Source organism: Typopeltis vanoorti, chromosome 7 (assembly GCF_054136105.1).
Source record: "Typopeltis vanoorti isolate ZY-2024b chromosome 7, IOZ_Tvanoo_1.0, whole genome shotgun sequence".
NCBI classification, from domain to species: Eukaryota; Metazoa; Arthropoda; class Arachnida; order Uropygi; family Thelyphonidae; genus Typopeltis; species Typopeltis vanoorti.
The window spans coordinates 155,277,977-155,299,175 of record NC_143555.1 but is presented as its reverse complement, the minus strand read 5'-3'; the positions used below and the strand labels follow the sequence as shown (position 1 = coordinate 155,299,175).

The 21,199-nt window shown below is 37.8% G+C and overlaps 1 protein-coding gene across 1 annotated transcript in view; it reads left to right on the top strand.

Annotated features, from left to right (window-relative positions):
• LOC150105230 (glutamate [NMDA] receptor subunit 1-like) overlaps nucleotides 1-21,199 on the top strand; it is a 550,508-nt gene that overhangs the window by 454,560 nt on the left and 74,749 nt on the right. Inside the window, exon 14 of the mRNA XM_090395141.1 lies at nucleotides 9,658-9,815. Within this exon, the coding sequence (XP_090251267.1) occupies nucleotides 9,658-9,815 (158 nt within the window). The remainder of the gene's footprint in view (nucleotides 1-9,657; nucleotides 9,816-21,199) is intronic.

The following is a 21,199-nucleotide window of genomic DNA, read 5'->3' as shown; positions in this document are numbered from 1 at the left end:
ACAAGACCTCAATTTATTATTATTATTATTTAGGCCTCCATGGAAGCACAAGAGTCATTGTGGGAGGCCCATCCTAGAAAACACAAAATTTATCATACCACTCCTTAAACGCATTGACCATTCTCGCTCTCACCACTCTATCAGGCAATGCATTCCAAGGTTCACCCACCCTCCATGCAAAGAAACTACTCCTCACCCTCTTTCGTAACTTCCTGGGATGACCCCTTGTCATGACTCCTTCCCGTTGTTCAATCATGCGAAACTCCCCAGTTTCAACCTTGTAACTACCTCTCAACAGTTTAAAAGTCTCAATCACATCACCTCTCCTTCTATCTAACAAACTCTGCAGTCCACATTCCCTCAGCCAATCTTCATAACTACCATTGTACAGTCCTGATATCATCTTTGTTATCTGCCTCTGCACTCTTTTCACAGTTAATTTACCCCCTTCAAATCTTAAGAGAATGTTCCAGGGAACTGGCATTGGCATACCTGTTTAACAAGAGTTTTGCAACAGCACAGGTTCCATGGGAGTGGAAGGAGGGTAAAATTGCTCCACTGCATAAAGGCGGTGATAAGGCTGTAGCTTCAAATTATAAACTGGTTTGTATATCTGGAGTTGTGGTGAAGGTCCTGGAGAGATTGGTGAGAAGTAAGATACAGAAATGGGTTAATATCAGCATGGGCTTTTTAAGGGAAGATCATGTTTCACTAACTTACTTATGTACTATAACAAGGTGACAAATACCGTGGACAGAGGAGATGCATATACAGTGGTGTACTTGGATTTCGCAAAGGCTTTTGATAGACTGCCACATGACAAGCTCTTAATTAAATTGAAAGAGATTGGATAAGAGACTTCTGTGTTGGATCAGTGATTAGCTGTCGGATAGTTATCAGAAAGTTGTATATGGGGATGCAGTATCTCGAAAGAGAAAGGTCACCAGTGGTGTGCCACAGGGGTCAGTTTGGGGGCAATTGTTGTTCAATTTGTATGCTAATGATATTGAGTTGGGATTAACTAGTGATATCCAGCAGTTTGCAGATGATGCAAAACTGGGGAGAGTAATGCACAGCCAGGCTGATGTTAATGCCTTACAAGAGACTTGAATAGATTGCATGAATGGGCAGGTAAGTGGAACTGTCAGTTCAGTGTTGCCAAGTGTAAGGTTTTGAGATTTGGTAAGCAACGATGGGATGCCAAGTATACACTTGGTGGGGAAACATTAACAGAAGTAGAGGAGATGAGAGATCTAGGAGTGATGGTGGACAAGGACCTGAAATTCAAGGGTCACATTGCATAAGTTGTGAAGACATCACATCGAATAATGGCAATGATGCAGAGAACCCTGACATGCAGAAATAGAGAGGTTATGATTCCATTGTATAAGGCCTTGATCAGGCCTCATATGGATTATTGTGCACATATTTGGTCGCCAGGTTTTCGTGGTGACGAAGATATGTTGGAAAGGGTACAGAGAAGATTCACAAAGGTAGTCAGTGGTCTTTCGAATGTGGAATACGAGGACAGATTGAGGGAATGTAAGTTGCAGAGCCTTGTGAATAGGAGGAAGAGGGGGGGGGGATATGATTGAGACATATAAACTGGTCAGGAGTTGTTATCAGGTAGACATGGAAGAGATTTTTCATAGAATTGGAGAGTGAAGTAGAACAAGAGGCAATTGCTGGAAACTGTATAAGGAGAATGTGAGCAAAGGAGTGAGAAGCAGGTTCTTTGCATGGAGGGTGGTTGGTGAGTGGAATGCATTGCCTGAGTGTGTTGTGGATGTGGACACATTGAATCAGTTTAAGACGTGATTGGATGAGCATTGTATGCAATAGTGAATACCTCCCACGATGAGTCTCTGACTCCATGGAGGTCGGATGTTGAGAATAATAATGATAATAATAATAATGACCTTCTGTGGACCAAATATGAGAAGAATAGTCCAAATGTGGTCTGATTAGGGCTTTATACAATGGAATGGCAACTCTTTTATCTCTGCAGGTAAGCCTCCTTCTCAATATTGCAGCTCTGAGTTACTTTCACCACCTTTGCAATATGTTCCCTGAATTTCAGCTTTCTATTAATCATCATCATCCCAAGATCACCTGCAACAGGGTATGCAGCCTTCCATTGATGTATCTCAAACTTCAAGACTTTTCATTTAGCTGTGTTGAACTGACATCCCCCAATTCATTTGTCCAGTTTATTCAAATCCTCTTGGAGGGCTACCACCCACACATCTGCACTGTTACTAATAACCCTTCCTGGATTCACATCATCTGCAATCAACTGAATATCCCCCCCCCTGCAATTCATTGATATCAGGGTTGAACAATACAGGTTCCAGTACTGAGCTCTGTGGGACCCCACTTGTAACCTTCTGCCTCCTTGATACTGCTTCCCCATACACAACTCTCTGATACCTGTCAGTTAGCCATTCCTGAATCCAGTTCACTTGACATCTAAACCTATGTGCTGCAACTTAAATATCAACTTATCATGTAGTACTCTGTCAAATGCCTTTGTAAAATTTAAAAAAAATGGAAAAATATACCTTTCCTTCATCAGTTGCTCTTGCCACTTTTTTTATAAAAGATAATTGTATCACTAAAGCAAGAGCACCCCTTAACCCCATGTGGACTCTCACAGATAACATTATCCTCATATGCCCAACACTGTAAATGATCCCATGTGACCCCATGTGGACTCTCACAGAATAACATTATCCTCATATGCTCAACACTGTAAATGATCCCTGACTAATTTCTCCAAGATCTTAACAACTACTGATCAAATACAAATTAGTCTCTAGATCATTTAGGACAAATGATCTGCATGGTCACCCTCCCCATAATAAATAGTGAGCAATATAGACATCCAAAAGGAAGTGTGGTTTGCATTATGAGATACTAAGGCAATTGATGTTAAGTCCACAGCCTCCGTATAGATGTTGACCAGTTGTGGAATATTATTATTATTATTATGTAACACCTCCAGGGAGTTAAAAGACTCATCGAGAGAGGGCACCTACTCTACAACTCTCCGTCTTCACCACTCCACCAACCGTCATCATCTACACCAACGCCATCTACTGCCGACCACCACCACTAGTATTTTCAATACAATCACAAATATCCATGCCCATGGCGAGATTCGAACTCGCAGCCTTTTGGCTGGAGAGCGGATACGCTAATCACTCGGCCAATAATTATTTATAAATATTTATAATTATAGTAACTAATAATAAAAACCACGCTCTAGAGCCTGTGTAGCTCAGTGGATGTGGCGTTTGCACACCATCGCGCTAGGCCGCACGAAGGAAGTCTTGGTTTCGAGTCTAGTCGGCGACTAGAGGAAATTTTTCTAAGCCTTTTTTCGACCGGTTCCCGAGTTAGTCGATCTCTGGCACGGGCAAGCAGGTTTTTCCTCCCGGAAACTCGGGTTTTTCGTCCTGTAAACTCAAGAAAATCGACCGTAGAACCCACGTTATTTCAGACATTAAATATATTGTGTTAGGGTAAGAGACCACGAGATGGCGGCACATTTGAGCCGTCTCTCTTCACTGCGTACCGCTTAATTAGTGATAGCCTTGGGCCATCTGTCTCTGATTGGGTACCAGTGGAGATTGAACTGCCCACTCAGTCTCCAAAAGTTAGAGGGCTAAATGGCCTCGCCTACTCCCGTATATACGGGAATAAAAAGGCGTTAGCTGATTTTTTTTTTTTTTTTTTTTTTGTAACTAATAATTTATAGATATTATAATCATTTACCCAAGCATATGCAAACTTTCAATGCATGTGCTTCTTGTCAAATATAATTTCTTATCAATTCTAATATTTATTTTTATCATTATTATTATATGAGTGGTTCCATCGAGTCAGAAGATTCAACATAGGAGACCCACACTAGCCTTTATACATACAATATCTATCATACTTCTCCTTAAACTCATAAACTGTCAGGTCACTTACAACTGCTTCTATTAATCCATTCTACACATTCACCCCTCTTCAATCAAAAACTCTAGTTTAAACACCCTTAATAACTTTTAGAGAATAGGTTGTCCCCTATTCCCTACATATAGAAAGAAGTAGGTGCTCCTTATTTCTCTCTCTCTCTATTTTTCATATATTGATAAATTTTTTAGTGTCAGTCTTATTGAGAAGAGCCCCTTCAGTAACTTATGTTTCTGTCATGTCAACTAAACTTTCACAGACCTTCAATCTGTCTTTGTAGTGAGCATTCCACATGCTTGCCACCAGCTTGGTTACTCATCTTTGGATCCTCTCTCCAAGAAACCCATATGACCAAATCTTTGCACAGTAGTCAAGAAGTGGCAGAGTCATATCCTTTTAAAGAGAGATAATAAGCTTTCTATCTTCTTCAGTATGTTACTCACCTCCAGTTCATCCACCTCAATTCTCACATCAGTCTCTATCACATCAACAACTGCATAATCTGTACTTGGATGATACACTCTTGCAAAGCGATCACTCAGCAACTCAACTGTTCTTCTGCTTCTATCAACTTCCTACCATCAGCATTGATTAAAGTTATCCTTCCATAATTATTCTTCCTTTTTTCATAGCAAACAAAAAAACTTTTGGATTTATTTTGGCCTGCTTAGTTAATTTTCTCTTATAATCTGATTTAGCCTTTCTTATCATATTAGTTACATGTCTTGTCCCTTACTTCTCACAAGCCTGCTGATAATTTTTTCCCCTTTTTTTGCAGCTCCTGTTTTATATCGCTACTCATCCACATAACCCTCTCACATAGTTTATTCTCCTGCCCCCCCTGCCCCCCGGATATGTAGTCTGATACTGCTTCTCTTAAACAATCCCTGATCACTTCCCATGTGCTACTGACATTCTTTCCCTGTTGCTTCTTAATCCATGGCACTGCTTCAAACTGTCTTCTGAGTTTGTAATAATCATCAGTTTTGTAGTTCCACATGAACATTTTCTTGACTCACAATAAACAGTTGTGGTAGTAGCCAACAATATATTTTATCCTATTAGCCTCTATCTCACCAGGCAGCCTCAAATGAGCACTTCCTCAAGCCTAAAATTGTCCTCCTTAACTTCTATTTTTGTTGGTCGAAGTTCTTCAGCTGTTATCACCAGCATCCTTCCTCCTGTCTTATTCCACCCCACCTCTACCTTTCTAAAAACTCAATATCCCTTACATTGTATTCCTATTACTATATTGTTTTCTGTGAAACAAGTCTCACTGATGCTGATAAATTTTTGCCAAGTCGATCTGACAGTGCTAAAACTTTTCTCCTTTATTTCTGATACTTCTGGAATTTATGTACATGTATTTCACCATTCCTTTGAACCTACAGTTACCCTTGCATAATGTTATTATCAAATCATTCAAATTTGAAACCTATGAAACTATTTCATTGCATAATAATTTCTGTACACACACACACACACACACACACACACACTCATTTGTTCCAAGAGTGACTGAACCCACACTTGACTACATCTCCTCCCACATGCAATGTTGGTGGACTTTGCAAAGATATTTTCTGGCTGAAATGTGTGAGGAGATGGGAGTACAGTTTGTTAATGTGTGGAATGAGTTTGAGGGACGAAGTGAGCTGTATGGGAGCGATGGACTGCATTTGAGTGGTTATGGTGTGAGTCGCTTGGAGAGACTGCTGCTGGAAGGTAGAGAAGTGAATAGAGAGAATGAATCAGATCGAGAGGGGAGTGATGTGGAAGAGCAGGAGAGTAAGACAGGAGAGATTGAAGGAGTGGAAATGAATGTGGAAGTGAGTGGTATGAGTATAGAAAATGAGAGAATGGGTGTGCAAGAGGAGCAGGGAAACGGGGAGGCTCAGGGTGGACAGGGATACACAGCGTGAGAAAGGTGGATGCTCCAAGAGGAGGTGAGAGAATGTGTAGGCAGGAAAGTAATGGGATGATCAGGGATCAAAAGGAAACAGATGGAATTGCAAAGGGTTCTAAAATGAAGAAGCAGAAAGGGAAATGGCCCCAGTCCAGCATGGAGCGATCACATCGAGTGAGTGGTATCAGTGTAACTAGCTGTAGATCCAGAAATGAGTTGTTGTGTTTGTATACCAATGCTAGAAGTATAAGAAACAAGGCGGATAAAATGGTTGCACTAATTGCGTCTGTGCACCCAGAGATTGTCGGAATAAGTGAGACATGGTTAGATGAGGATGACATCCTGACAGGAATAGAGATGGAAAGGTATGATGTGTTTCGTGAGGATAGAAGGGGTAAAAAGGGAGGGAGAGTGCTATTGATGATAGAGAAAGAGTTATGTCCATACAAGGTAGAGATGCAAGAGGGAAATGGGGCCAGTGGTTTTGAGGCAGTATGGTGTCAGATAGAGGTGAATAGAATCAAATACCTGGTGGGATGTTGTTATAGACCTGGTAATGTGGATGGTGGTGATAGTGAAATGTATAGTCAAATAAGCCAAGCAAATAAGAAAAGGGTGATCATTATGGGTGATTTTAATTATGGCAATATAGACTGGAATGAAGAGATAGCAACTGGAAGTAAAGAAAACGAGTTTCTTTAGTTTTTGAGGGATAACTACCTCAGACAGTATGTAACAGAGGGCACACGAGGATTAAGGGTCTTGGATTTGGTCATCTCATCGGAGGATGTAATTATCAATGAGGTATCAAATCATCCACCAATTGGTGAAAGTGACCATGAGGTGATTACTTGGGTGGTTGCCAGCAGTGCAAGGCCCCCTGTGAAAATAGGGTATATGTGGAACTACAAAGGGGGTGATTATGAAGAGCTCAGGAGACAGCTTGCAGGTGTAGCATGGAATGAGGAGTTAGCTGGAAAAGAGATCAATGCAGCTTGGGGGATTTTCAAAAAATATTTAGCGAATGCAATGTCTAAATGTATACCACGGGTGAGAAGGTTAAATAAGTTAGGTGTGAGATGGATGAATAAAGAGATTAAGCATGCAATACAGAGAAAAAGGGCATTGTGGAGGCAGCATAAGAGAAGTGGAAGTAACCAATTTCATGAGTTCTACAAAGACCGGGCAAGGAGAGTGACTTGGTTGGTGAGAGTAGCTAAAGAGAGGTATGAACAGCAGTTAGCTAATGAAGCTAAAAAGAATCCTAGGGAGTTCTTTCGATATGTAGCCAGCAAAAGAAAGAATGATTATGGAAGGATGACATTGATTGGAGGAAATGGTATAAAGACAGCTGTTGCAGAGTGTGTGGTGGAGATACTTAATGAGCAGTTCATAAAGATCTTTCACTCTTGTGAATGTGACTTCATGGAGAAATTAAGAGAAGTTGATGATGGGGAGGAGAGACTGACTGTAAGTGAGCAAGAGGTGTTTGGGGAGTTGAGTAAACTAGATGTAAATAAGGCTGTGGGACTTGATAATATATCACCGCGTATTCTGAAGGAATGTGCCAGAGAGTTGACACCTGCCTTGACATATTTTTTTAATACGAGTCTTGCACTTGGTCAAGTCCCTAAAGAGTGGAAGGAGGGCAAGATTGTGCCACTTCATAAAGGAGGTGATCGAACTCAAGCATCAAACTATAGGCCTATCTGTGTGTCAGGTGTTGTGGTTAATTTGTTGGAGAAGCTTGTGAGAACTAGGATCCAGAGTTGGGTTGACAACAATGCTATAATCTTTGATGGACAGCATGGATTTGCTAAAGGGAGGTCGTGTTTTAGTAATCTACTTACTTATTACAATAAAGTGACTGCTTCCTTGGACAGAGGAGAAGGATACACAGTAATATACTTGGATTTCGCAAAAGCTTTTGATAGAGTACCTCATGATAAGTTGACAGTCAAACTAGAGCAGATGGGGTTGGATATTAGATTAGTGCATTGGATTGGAGACTGGCTATCTGATAGGTATCAACAAGTTGTGTATGGAGGTGCAATATCCAGGAAAAGGAAAGTCACTAGTGGAGTGCCTCAGGGATCTGTTTTAGGGCCATTACTATTTAACTTGTATATTAATGATATTGGCGAAGATTTGGATGGAGATATTCAGTTGTTTGCAGATGATGCAAAGTTGGGACGAACCATAAAGAGTAGTGAAGATGTTGTGGCCTTGCAAGAAGACTTGAATAAATTGAGTGATTGGGCAAGCAAATGGGGATGTGAGTTCAATATTGCAAAATGCAAGGTTTTAAAATTTGGAAAACAAAGATGGGATGTAGAATTTATGCTTGGTGAGAATATATTGTTGGAAGTAGAGGAAATAAGAGATTTCGGAGTGATAGTGGATAAGGATCTAAAATTTAGGGGACACATCGCCAAAATTGTGAAGACAACACAAAGACTTCTGGGAATGATGAGGAGGACACTGACGTGTAGAAGTAGGGAGATTCTTGTTCCATTGTATAAGGCTTTGATTAGGCCACACATGGACTATTGTGCCCAGATTTGGTCACCTGGTTTTCAGAAGGATGAAGAGATGTTGGAAAGGGTCCAAAGGCGACTGACTAAGGTAGTTTCTGACCTCTGGAATGTCCAGTATGAGGAAAGATTGAAAAGATGTAATTTGCAGAGTCTAGTGGAGAGAAGGAAGAGGGGAGATATGATAGAGACCTACAAGTTGGTAAGGGGTTGTTATAGGATCAATGGTGGAGAAGTTCTACAGCGAATAGTGGGAGATCAGGGGAGAACCAGAGGTCAACCCTGGAAACTGTATAAAGAGGGTGTTAGTAGGGGAGTGAGAGACAGGTTTTTTTCGTGCAGAGTTGTGAATGATTGGAATGCCTTGCCTGAGAGTGTGGTGTCTGCAAGGAGTTTGAATGTGTTTAAGACCCGATATGATGAGATGTGTGTGAGATAAAAGGACCTCCTAGATGAGTCTTTGACTCCATGAGGTCTTGTTTAATAATAATAATAATAATAATATTTGACAGGATCATAATGTGAAAGAGATAGGATCCTCACTACATGCTGTTAGTCAACCATGAGTCATATCATGGCAGTTAATCTCCTAGATAGGAGACAACACATGAATGAGAGTAATGGAATTCTATTACATAAATTAGGACAAATATTTCTGGACATGAGTTTGGTGATATGGATATGAGGATGACTAGTAGGCAGACATCAAAGAGTAGCATATAGGGCATTGAATCAGAAAATGGCAGATGACTGTGGTGTTTTGCAGGGCTCCATATACTTGGGCAACTGCTATTTAATTTGTACATCTGTGATATAGGTAATAATTTAAGGGAAATAGCTAGTTGATTGCCAATAATGCAAATTTGGAGAGTGTTATTTGTGACATGTAACACTGACATGTCTTGACTACCCATTTGGTGTTTGCTTATATATTTAGGATCCTTAGGATAATATGTGAATTAGTTTACTATTTTGCATATATTTACTGTGTTAACTGATTCAATTAGTGTATAAGGTTTTTTTTTTATCTGTCAAACTATAAATATTATTATTATAATTAACACCAGACCTCCACGGAGTTTGGTGAAAAATAATGTTTTTCTTTACTGCTGATAAAAATTTCCAAAAACACATGCTCTGTTAGGAAACCTAATTGTTTAATGCTAGTAATAATCTCTCTATAAAATATATTCATATTTTATTCATATTCATAAGTAGATCCGCTTAAATTTATATTTAAAATTCCTTGCCAAGCTGCGTAATCCCATGGACAACTTTAGATATGCCACAGTTAAAGGAAGTTCAGTTGATATGTACTTCAGAAGACAGGTTGAACTCTCAAATATGTATCGTACAATGGAAGGAAAAAATTACGACAGTGCTGAAGAAGCCATTTTGGCTGTAAAATCTGAGTAAGTAATAATTTTTTCAATTTTTTTCTTTTGCTTAGATTCTCATAATTTACCCAGTTTCATCATGAAATAAATATTTAGCTCATTTAAGACCTGATAGTGATGTATTTTTCCATTACTTTTATGTTTTATGGTAAGAATGGGTCTCTGTGATGAGACCACAATGAGTCTCTGACTCCATGGAGGTCAGATGCTAATAATAAAGAAATGAGAAAACAAAATCAATGCAGTAGGTATACTACAGTAGTACTGTTATTAGTACAATATAGATATTTAATCTCAAATCCAATATCTCCACCTCTGGGCCTGGCTCTCACTGAAGAGACCTCAATAAAGGTCGAAACTAGTCTGGGTAGTGGCCTTTCCCTTAATGCATAACATTATACATATCCGTAAGGAGATGTGTTTTGCATTATGGGAGATACTGAGATAGGAGTGGTGTTATCTTGCTCCACCTTTGCAATGAGTTGCCCGGTGTTGTACTACCTTACTCCAGTCCTGAAGATATTTTCAGGTGCAAACTTTGTTTGCTCATACTTGGATAAAGGATTAAACTAAATTTATTATATTATACATATAGCTTAACACACCACAAAACAAAACATGCTTAAATGATAACTGTAAATGTGTAAGTGATAATAAATTTTTATTATCATATAAAACATATAAAATATTTAATTGATGAATTAATTAATCGAAGTCAGGATGAGATACTATTGTCTTGGTTCATCTTAATGTTTCATTTCAAGTTCATTTCAAGTTGGATGATCCCATTTTCTGTACCCTCTTTCTTCTCCCATTCAATGTACATTATGACTTTGCTGGGCATGCTGAACACACTGTTTTTAATAAATTAGAGAGCCAGCTCCTACTCCATAATAGTACAGCAATGAAGCAGTTTTCAGGGGCTGGTTAGTACATAGGAACAAACCTAAAGTAATGCAGCCAAAGACTTCCTTATCAACTGGCAAATAATCCTGCTGCTTACTCTGCCAGGTCATATCTACAGGGAATTCAAGTATAATGGCATTCAGGAAGCACTATCAAACCATGCTGGAACTGCAATCTACCCCCCCCCCCCCAACACACACACACACACACACACACACACACTATGCAGGAGTCCTCGATCTCTGCTGCTTGGTGCTGCTTTACAAGTTTCCAGCACTAACTCAACCATGAAAGATCACTAAATAAATACAGGTGCACTCCAACTTCTGAACACAATGTGTTCTTGGAAATGCATTTGTAAGTTGAATGTTCATAAGTTGAATTTATTTTTTTATTAGATATACTGTACTATCAAATTTTAATGCATTTCTGAAATAAATTGCCTTGATGCAAAGAAAGTAAAAATGAATAATTCAGAAAACATTCATTCCAATTAATTAGATACATTAAACACTGTTTAATGAATTCATTTATTAAGAATCCCATGGACTGCAAGAATGACTAATAAGAAGGTTTAGAGATAGAGGAAAGAAATAAAGTGTGTACAGAATATGTAACTATTAGTACATGACTGATATAAAGTTATTATTTTCATATTAATTAATATGGTATTAATTATATATTTTTACCATAAAATGGATATTTACAATTAAACTTTATCATAAAAATATATAATTTGAAAAGAAATAGATTTTTCCACTTTTTTTTTTTTCATTTCTTCATATATTTGTTTGTAGAAGGCCAACTCTGTTAACTCCTTTTCAGTGAAGAAGAACTAAGCATTGTTTATTTCTCTTCTTATTTTGAATCCAAATTGGTAAATAGTGTTCTATTTCTTCGATGATCATATTTCCTTTTTACAAATAACTAACTATGAATGAACTGAACAGAGCTTGTACTGCAAGTATTATTATTATTATTATTATTACCAGAGAACTGGATGTGGGAGCCCTTCTTCATTGGAATTTGTGGAAAACAAAACATGGCTAGGTAAAACACTGGCTCGTGTTCCTTTGATGTTTTTTGATGCGAAGTTCAATTGATTTTTCCGTCTGGGCAAAGTATGTTGAAAGTTTATTTTTCACTTGGTTAGACTATAATAAATTTAGTTTAATCCTTTATCCAAGTGTGAGCAAACAAAGTTTGCGCCTGAAAGTATCTTCAGGACTGGGATAAGGTGGTACAACACCGAGCAACTTGTTGCAAAGGTGGAGCAAGCTAACATCACTCCTATCTCAGTATCTCCCATAATGCAAAACACATCTCCTTGCGGATATGTATAATGTTATGCATTAAGGGAAGAGCCACTACCCAGACTAGTTTCGACCTTTATTGAGGTCTCTTCAGTGGGAGCCAGGCCCAAGTGGAGATACCAGGCAGAAGCATTAGCAAGGTCATCTCTACCTATAGGAGTTGCCAAACGGTGTGCACCTTTTTATTAGATTACTCTGGATTTACAGAAATATGTTGAAAGGTTATTTTTCACTTGGTTAGACCATAATAAATTTAGTTTAATCCTTTATCCAAGCATGAGCAAACAAAGTTTACTTTGTTTGCTCATACTATACTTTACTCATACTTAAACATACTTTCAAGCGCAAACTTTGTTTGCTCACACTTGGATAAAGGATTAAACTAAATTTATTATAGTCTAACCAAGTGAAAAATAACTTTTCAACATCTTTCTCTAAATCCAGAGTAATCTAATAGAAAGGTGGCACACCGTTTGGCAACTCCTATGGGTAGAGATGACCTTGCTAATGCTTCTGCCTGGTATCTCCACTTGGGCCTGGCTCCCACTGAAGAGACCTCAATAAAGGTCGAATCTAGTCTGGGTAGTGGCCCTTCCCTTAATGCATAACATTATACATATCCGCAAGGAGATGTGTTTTGCATTATGGGAGATACTGAGATAGGAGTGATGTTGGCTTGCTCCACCTTTGTAACAAGTTGCCTGGTGTTGTACCACCTTATCCCAGTCCTGAAGATACTTTCAGGTGCAAACTTTGTTTGCTCACACTTGGATAAAGGATTAAACTAAATTTATTATGGCCAAAGTATGGTTTACCACAATTGCAGAAAATCTAATAGATGCCGGGATATTTGAGGTTATTATGTCTAGTCTTTGGCTAACTTAAAAGGGATGTCAAACTACTTGTTCAGCAGGAAATTTCAAGATTTCTATTTACAGAAAACCTACCCATACAGACAGGTATCTTCACACTCACTCCCACCAGTATCTTCCACAAAAATTTAGGATCATTTCTACACTCGAACACCGGGCTCGCTTGCTTCTTTCTGATGAAGAAGAACGTATTCTCCTTCTAACTACATTTCAACTAAATGGCTACTCAATGAAGACTACCAACAAACTCCTGTTCAATCCTCTCCCTTGCCGCAATTAAGATACTACAATTTTTAAAGGGAACATTTCTATTCCTTACATCAGCTCTCTTACACCAAAATTGGTGAAGATTCTAAGAAAATATAACATACGAACTGTCTTTGCAACACTACCAACGCTACATACATTTTAAGTCAGCCGAAGACTAGACATAATAACCTCCAATATAATAAATTTAGTTTAATCCTTAATCCAAGTGTGTGCAAACAAAGTTTGCGCCTGAAAGTATCTTCAGGACTGGGGTAAAGTTGTACAACACCGGGCAACTCCTTGCAAAGGTGGAGCAAGCTACCAACACTCTTATCTCAGTATCTCCCATAATGCAAAACACATCTTGTGGATATGTATAATGTTATGCATTAAGGGAAGGGCCACTACCCAGACTAGTTTCGACCTTTATTGAGGTCTCTTCAGTGGGAGCCAGGCCCAAGTGGAGATACCAAGGCAGAAGCATTAGCAAGGTCATCTCCTTCTATAGGAGCTGCCAAATGGTGTGCCACCTTTTTATTAAATTACTCTGGATTTAGAGAAGGATGTTGAAAGTTTATTTTTCACTTTGTTAGACTATAATAAATTTAGTTTAATCCTTTATCCAAGTGTGTGCAAACAAAGTTTGCGCCTGAAAGTTTCTTCAGGACTGGGTTAAAGTGGTACAACACCGGGCAACTCCTTGAAAAGGTGGAGCAAGCTACCAACTCTCCTATCTCAGTATCTCCCGTTGTACACTCGGTGTTGTACCACTTTACCCCAGTCCTGAAGATACTTTCAGGACTGGGTTAAAGTGGTATTAGTCTGACCAAGTAAAAAATAAACTTTCAAAATCTTTCTCTAAATCCAGAGTAATTTAATAAAAAGGTGGCACACCGTTTGGCAGCTCCTATAGAAGGAGATGGCCTTATTAATGCTTCTGCCTTGGTATCTCCACTTGGGTCTGGCTCCACTGAAGTGACTTCAATAAAGGTCGAAACTAGTCTGGGTAGTGGCCCTTCCCTTACTGCATAACATTATACATATCCGCAAGGAGATGTGTTTTGCATTATGGGAGATACTAAGATGGGAGTGTTCGTAGCTTGCTCCACCTGTGCAAGGAGTTGCCCGGTGTTGTACCACTTTACCCCAGTCCTGAAGATACTTTCAGGCGCAAACTTTGTTTGCACACACTTGGATAAAGGATTAAACTAAATTTAGTATAGTCTGACCAAGTGAAAAATAAACTTTTAACTTCAAATATCCCGGCATCTATCAGATTTTCTGTAATTGTGATAAACCATTCTTTGGCCAGACGGAAAAATCAATTGCGCTTTGCATCAAGGAACATCAAAGAGACATAAATTACAAGAGAATGAGCAGAGCTTTATCTAGCCATGTTTTGTTTTCCGCAAATTCCAACAAAGAATGGCTCTCACATCCAGTTCTGTGGGAAAAGTCAAATAATCATTGTTATGACGAAATAGAAAGAAAAATAATAGAATCAAAAGAAATAATCCTTAACCCTGTACATATCAACAGTAATCTTATTTACAACTTGTCAGATTGTCACTGTTCTGCTATATAATATTGGCGTGTTCAAGATCTTAAATGCACGCGTATGCCTAATAATACAGTTTGAGAGAGTTATTTTTTAAACTCATCAAGGCTTGAACTTTAACAGGTATTTGCTAATGCTTTTTTGTACTGTTCAGAGCCAGTTTCTGTATTTGCTGGTTGTTTCTATGTTTTCTGCACCTGAAAAAGTCTATAAAAGACAAAACTAGTTGTGCAAATAAAATCTGCATTTATTTTTTTATTCTCAGTGTTCTAGTCATTAAATACTAAATAATATATATATATATATATATTGTCATTTTTTTATTTTTTTACAAAGTCCAGAACCCTTGCTCTAGAGACCAAACATGGAAGTTCAAGCTGCTTCAGGCCTCCAATAAGTAGGACAGTGGTCGTACACTAGTCTATAAAAGTCTATAAAAGACAAAACTAGTTGTGCAAATAAAATCTGCTTTTATTTTTTTATTCTCAGTGTTCTAGTCATTAAATACTAAATAATATATATATATATATATATATATATATTGTCATTTTTTTATTTTTTTACAAAGTCCAGAACCTTTGCTCTAGAGACCAAACATGGAAGTTCAAGCTGCTTCAGGCCTCCAATAAGCAGGACAGTGGTCGTACACTAGTCAATGAAATTCATTTTTCACCCTGATCCAGCACTCTTGAACCTCATATCCCCTGCATTACATGTTGTCTCATGTAATTGTCTCTCAGCAGCTATTTAAATTCCATTTCTTTCCCTGCCTTTAACCATCCTTCTCCCAGTCTATCTCCCTGTAGTTGAAATCCCCATAATAATTACTCGGCCTGCACTCATCATGCTAATTTGTGAGTGTATGTCATCTAAATTCTGCCTTATACCCCCTGGATTATAGCAGCAACCAATTACATGTTTAGTCCTGTTGGCCTCCATCTCACACCAGATAGCTTCAAATGAACTGCCATCTGCATCCCTTTCCTCATGAACTTCTGCTCTTTTTGGCTTTAATTCCTCTTCTATCATTATCAAAGCCGCTCTCCCTGTCCTGTTCCTTCTACCCTTTTTGAAGACACTATATTTCTTGCATTCTATTCCTATGACTATATCATCCTCAGTCAACTATGTCTCACTAATGCCTATAACATTTGGCCAAGTTATGCTATCCACTGCTGAAAACTCCTCAGTCTTATTTCAAATACTTCTGGCATTAGTATACATGAACTGCAATACCCCCTTCATTCCACAACCTCACTTACACCCCATATTACTTAGCCCACTAAAGTTAACCTATGGTGAAACATTTAGCATCATGTGATCACTCTCCAACTTAGTAACCTCTAGTTGCCTGGACCTACATTCACCTGCATCTCTTCCCCCCCTTTACATATTCTGGTGTCCCTGACATTGTACTTCCAAACTTTCACTGAGCAAACTTTCTCAAGACTCCTGCCATCAAATCTATTTAGATGCAAGCCACCCACCATATATAAATCCTTCCTTCCGTCAAACTTGCTTCACAAACTCCACACCATTCTTCCTGTACAATCTGCACACTGACTCATTTGCAATCATAGTTCTCTTTCTCATCTTACCTCTATCATAATACGGCAACAGACTCACAATTTTTACTTTCTCACTCTTCTTTTTCGTATGCACTGACAACTCTTTTATATCTTCTCGCATATTCCAGGTATTCTACGTGTGCAGTGCACATCAGTAGCAATAATACCGATATTGTATTTTTGCATTTATCAAAAACTCCCCTAATTGTTTTGGATTCACTGTGATTGCTAAAATTCAACACAATACAGTCATACCCTGACTTACGCTACCCCGACTTATGCGAATCCGGAGTTACGCGGTTTCTTATATGTACGTATTCTGTCCCGCTTCATGCCTCACCACTAGTTGGATGTTTCATGCGCCGGCCACATTCGCCAGTGTCGCACATGCTGTGAACAAGCTCTGACATGTTTCACATGGTCTCCATTCATACACGAGTTTTATAGTCTACAAACCTTGCGATTGTTTAATGTTATGTTCTTGATAAAATTTTATCACATAAAAAATAATAATGTCATCCAAAAGAAGCAAGTCCAATTCTTCTACAGCTAGCAAGAAAAGAAAAACATTGACTTTGGAAACAAAACTCAACATTATTAAGGATTTTGAAGGCAGAATGAAAATTTGTGAGCTAGCAAAGAAGTTTGATCTACAGGAATCCACAGTAAGAACAATCATAAAAGAAAGGTTTACAGATTGGAGGACATAGATTGTAACGAGGAATGAATTGTAGCCACAAGGCAAGGAATAAAAAAATCATTAGCTTGCTATGAAGAAATTTTGCGTGACAAGAAAAAGACATTATGCTGTCAGACAAATCTATTAGATTTTATGAAACCATCGACATCAAAATAACTTTCTTTTTTTATGTATGAAAAATTACAATTATGATTATATTTCTTGAAAAATAGAGGTGTTTTTATAAATCTTTGGTCCCAGTTGTATGTTTGTATATATAAATTACATGCAAAATTATACCCCGAGTTACGAATTTGACTTACGCGCTTTTTTGTTGGTCCCACCTACCGCGTAACTTCGGGGTTTTACTGTATATTAAATTTGTGTTAAAAACCGAGGTTTGCAGTCACAAATACATACACCTTTGAGCCATTTGAACAGACGTACAGATGGCACAGTGGGTACAATTCTTAGTATTCTGATGTTTTTAAACTACCCAGAAGATGATGCCGAATAAGCACTGATACATAGAAATCAGTGGCTCTGATTTCTAGGATCCTAATTGTTTTTTGGCTTTGCATGATTACTAAAATTAACACAATATACTAATGCTCATGAAGAGGACACTTTTTGATGTGTAAACATTGCATCACATTTGTGTTAATAGCCTGGATGAGTGGTCACAAATACATACATCTTTGAGGCATTTGAACAGACATATAGATAATGCAGCAGGTCAAACTCTCAGCATTCCAGTGATTTTAAACTTCCCAGAAGGCAAGGCAGGGTAAGCACTGAGACAGTAGTACCTAGAAATTAATGGCTCTGATTGGTTATTGTGTCATCTAGTCCAATTAAACGGTGTCATTTGTCATGGCTGCTATTTTTTTTTCTGAGTTTCATCTGTTTTGCTTGTGTGAAGTGTGAACTGACATGTTTAGGACACCAATATAGAGAAGATTTTAATACATAATTTTATATAAATAATTTATAACTTTTTGTCCATATTTACAATGTGGAAACAGTGTCGACAATGTACTGAATGTCCAGATTTCGGCCAGAACTTTCGCTGATTGTATGATCATAGTTGAAGGCGGTTGGAACTTGTGTATAAATAAGTAAGTAAAACAAGTTATTTCAGCCTTTCTTTGGTTCAGTTCAGAAAGTAATAATTACCCAGTGATTACTTTTCTGATTTCTATGTGTATTATGTGGCTGTATTTAAAAGTTGTATCAAAATTCAAAAAGGCGCATATGAAGCATAGCTATTATTCCTTTGACCTTTATGCTTTTGATATTTGAAATTATATTAATTGATAAATTAAAGTATTCAAATTTATCCTACAATTAATTACATTGCACCAATTAAGATGATCCCTGATGCGCTATGCACTCTTAATTCATACATCAAAAAAAATGTAATCATGCGGTCAAATTGAAGCAAATTTTGTAGCTAATGCAATGGGTTGCATAAGCCACACAACAGCACACCCAACCTAAATGAGCATGTGACGCATTGCATACCACACTTGTCACCTGTTAAATCATTTACCAGCCAGAATAAACACTTACACTTCTTCACCTTAACTCCTTGCATGCTTACATCATAAATAACATCCTTTATCTTTGCTCCAGGAAAACATGATTTCGTCGCACTCTCCTCAAGGACTCCTTATATCAATGAATCTCCATACAAAATCCCGTTCTTATTTTTATGCTTTCACTCTGTCATGCTCTGCTTTCTCTTCCCTTTCTTTTACATCTGTATCATACCATCCACCAGACATTTCTCCAATCACTCAATCTCACGTTTTGTTCTGTGAAGAACTCCACATAAGTGCACTATCTTTTCCATTACCTTCTGGTCATTCTCTTCATTTTCCACTGCATCGTTCATACAGTCATTCATACTACTTGCAACACTAAATCACATATATAATCATGAATTTTTTGTTTATCTTTTAAAATTGCTGTAACTGTTAAAACTATTGACATTATAAACATGACCAGATGAAAAAAGCAAATCACCACTTTCAGATTGCTTAATTACGTATGGTTTAGTTCCTTTTGCAGTCAGTCAATTTTTTTTTCTTATTTTGTCCAATAAATCTTTTTAAGGGTGCCAAATGCAATAAACTTCTATATTGCTTAACTTGCAGGTAAGCCTTTTTCTTCTCTTGCTAAGGCTGTTGGGTGTAACTTCTGCCATTCCTTGTTTCTGCCTCTCTTTCTCACTCATACACACACTCACACAAACAAATTGATGTTACTATGGTAATGTAAAATCTTTCTGCCATTGGGGGGTTGTTTTATTGTACTCTCTTGTATTCTATCTCATGAATGGCCTAATTATTAACTCATTAACTTGTAATCTTGTTGGGCTGTGCTTTATGTAAAATTTATACTGCTCACAGAGTTTCTCATTAATCCTTAACCTTCCTTACTTTCTTTGTTTGCTAAGCCCTCCTGTTCTTAATGTTTAATTCCCTCCCTTTCTTTCTTACCTTGCCCTTTGCTCCTACTGCTCATTAAGCTGCCTGTTTTTTCAACTATCGCTGGTGATAGTTGATTAAACAATTTGCAGTATACTTATTCTCTCAGACCCTTCTTCTTGACAAATTTATTTTTATTAATGACTGCGCCAGTCTAGAAAAATTAATATAGTCTAAGAATAATAAGAGCATGTACAAAGGTAAGGTCTCAGCAAAAATCCTCCTAACATTACAGCAAGTCGTGGCTATCCTAAATCTACTCATGCACACAGGTATGAATTTTATTTGAGATAGTGCATTGGCAAATGATCAGATCAATTGTTGCTTAAACAAAACATTTTATTCTAACTTAACAGTCGAAAGTACAACTGTTAAGTACAACTCTTAACATTTCTAACTTCAGCAAAATTATTGCATCATTGAAGTATATGCATTTTTATGTTCATTAACATTTTCACTCAACTTAGCACTATAAAAATACAGATTCTTTACAATAGGTATAGAATAACTGTTCCCTCTAACATAACTACATTCAGGAAATATTCCTTGCACCAGAAATACATATACACTTGTTCTACCTTGTTACTATACAATACCTATAAAATTATACCACCGATCTTTTGTAACACTTGCATACAATTCCCACTTATCTAAGTTACAAGGAAAAGAATAACAATATCTTTTGTTTACTCACAATTCTTTCAATAAGCCTCTTTCATGAACTATACCTCAATCAGGATATCCTGAATCCTTTCCATTACACAGGACATGTTCCTGACTTGGACATTTCTGTACTCTATCTCTCTTATTCCACTGTTGGCTAATTTGTTGACCTGACATCATGCGTTTTGCGGGAATCGTGGCCAGCTATCCGATGGGACATATTGTCAGTTGCTCCTTGTAAGCCTCCCGGACCATTTTAGAGGAATTGCCGACAAAGGAATTCCGGCGATGCCTGCCAAACCTCCGGTTGCATACTCCATTCCATCGCCTCTTCTCCTTTCTTCCACTCAGCCAATTGGGAAACAAAACACCTGCAGCAGCAGCAGTAGTAAAAAGTCCAAGTCTTCTCTTTTTTTGTAGCCTGTAGTAGTCCCCTTAAATATGCTCCTTGCTCTTTGTTCCCAGCCTTCGAATGTCTGTAATTATCCACTGGGATGATGATGTCACTCTGATCTTCTTGCTGCCTTATACTACTCAATTTGTTTGCAAGTTGTTGCGAACTTTTTTGATACACTATTCTTATAGCTTACTTACAATGTTAATATCTCTTATTTCATTTTTCTAATTTTAAGTACAATACTTTAACAGGAATTATTTAACACAATTTTCAATACAGTAAATTTCTATTCAAACAAAAGGATTCTTATATTATTTTTCTTACATTATTTAGGTCTTAAACCCCTGTAAAATAGAGTTCGATAAATTAATTATTTTAATTTATTGCACAAAATTTTACAATAATATCAAGTACAACACACTGTGGTAACAAGCATTCACCAGGCTACAACCCCCCCCCCACACACACACTCACCCTGCCATCAAACTGGAAACAGGTGAACTTTGATTCATTGCTCCAGAGTATCGTTTTCCACTGGTACAGTTGTGCAGTTCACATGCTCTTTGCACCAAGTCAAACCAGTTGCCTTGGTTGTTCTGATGTTTGGCTTGTGTGCTACTCTTTCACGGAAACCCAGTAAATGGAGTTATTTTCATACAGTATTAGTGCTCATCATTTGAAAGCATTCTAAATGCCATAGTA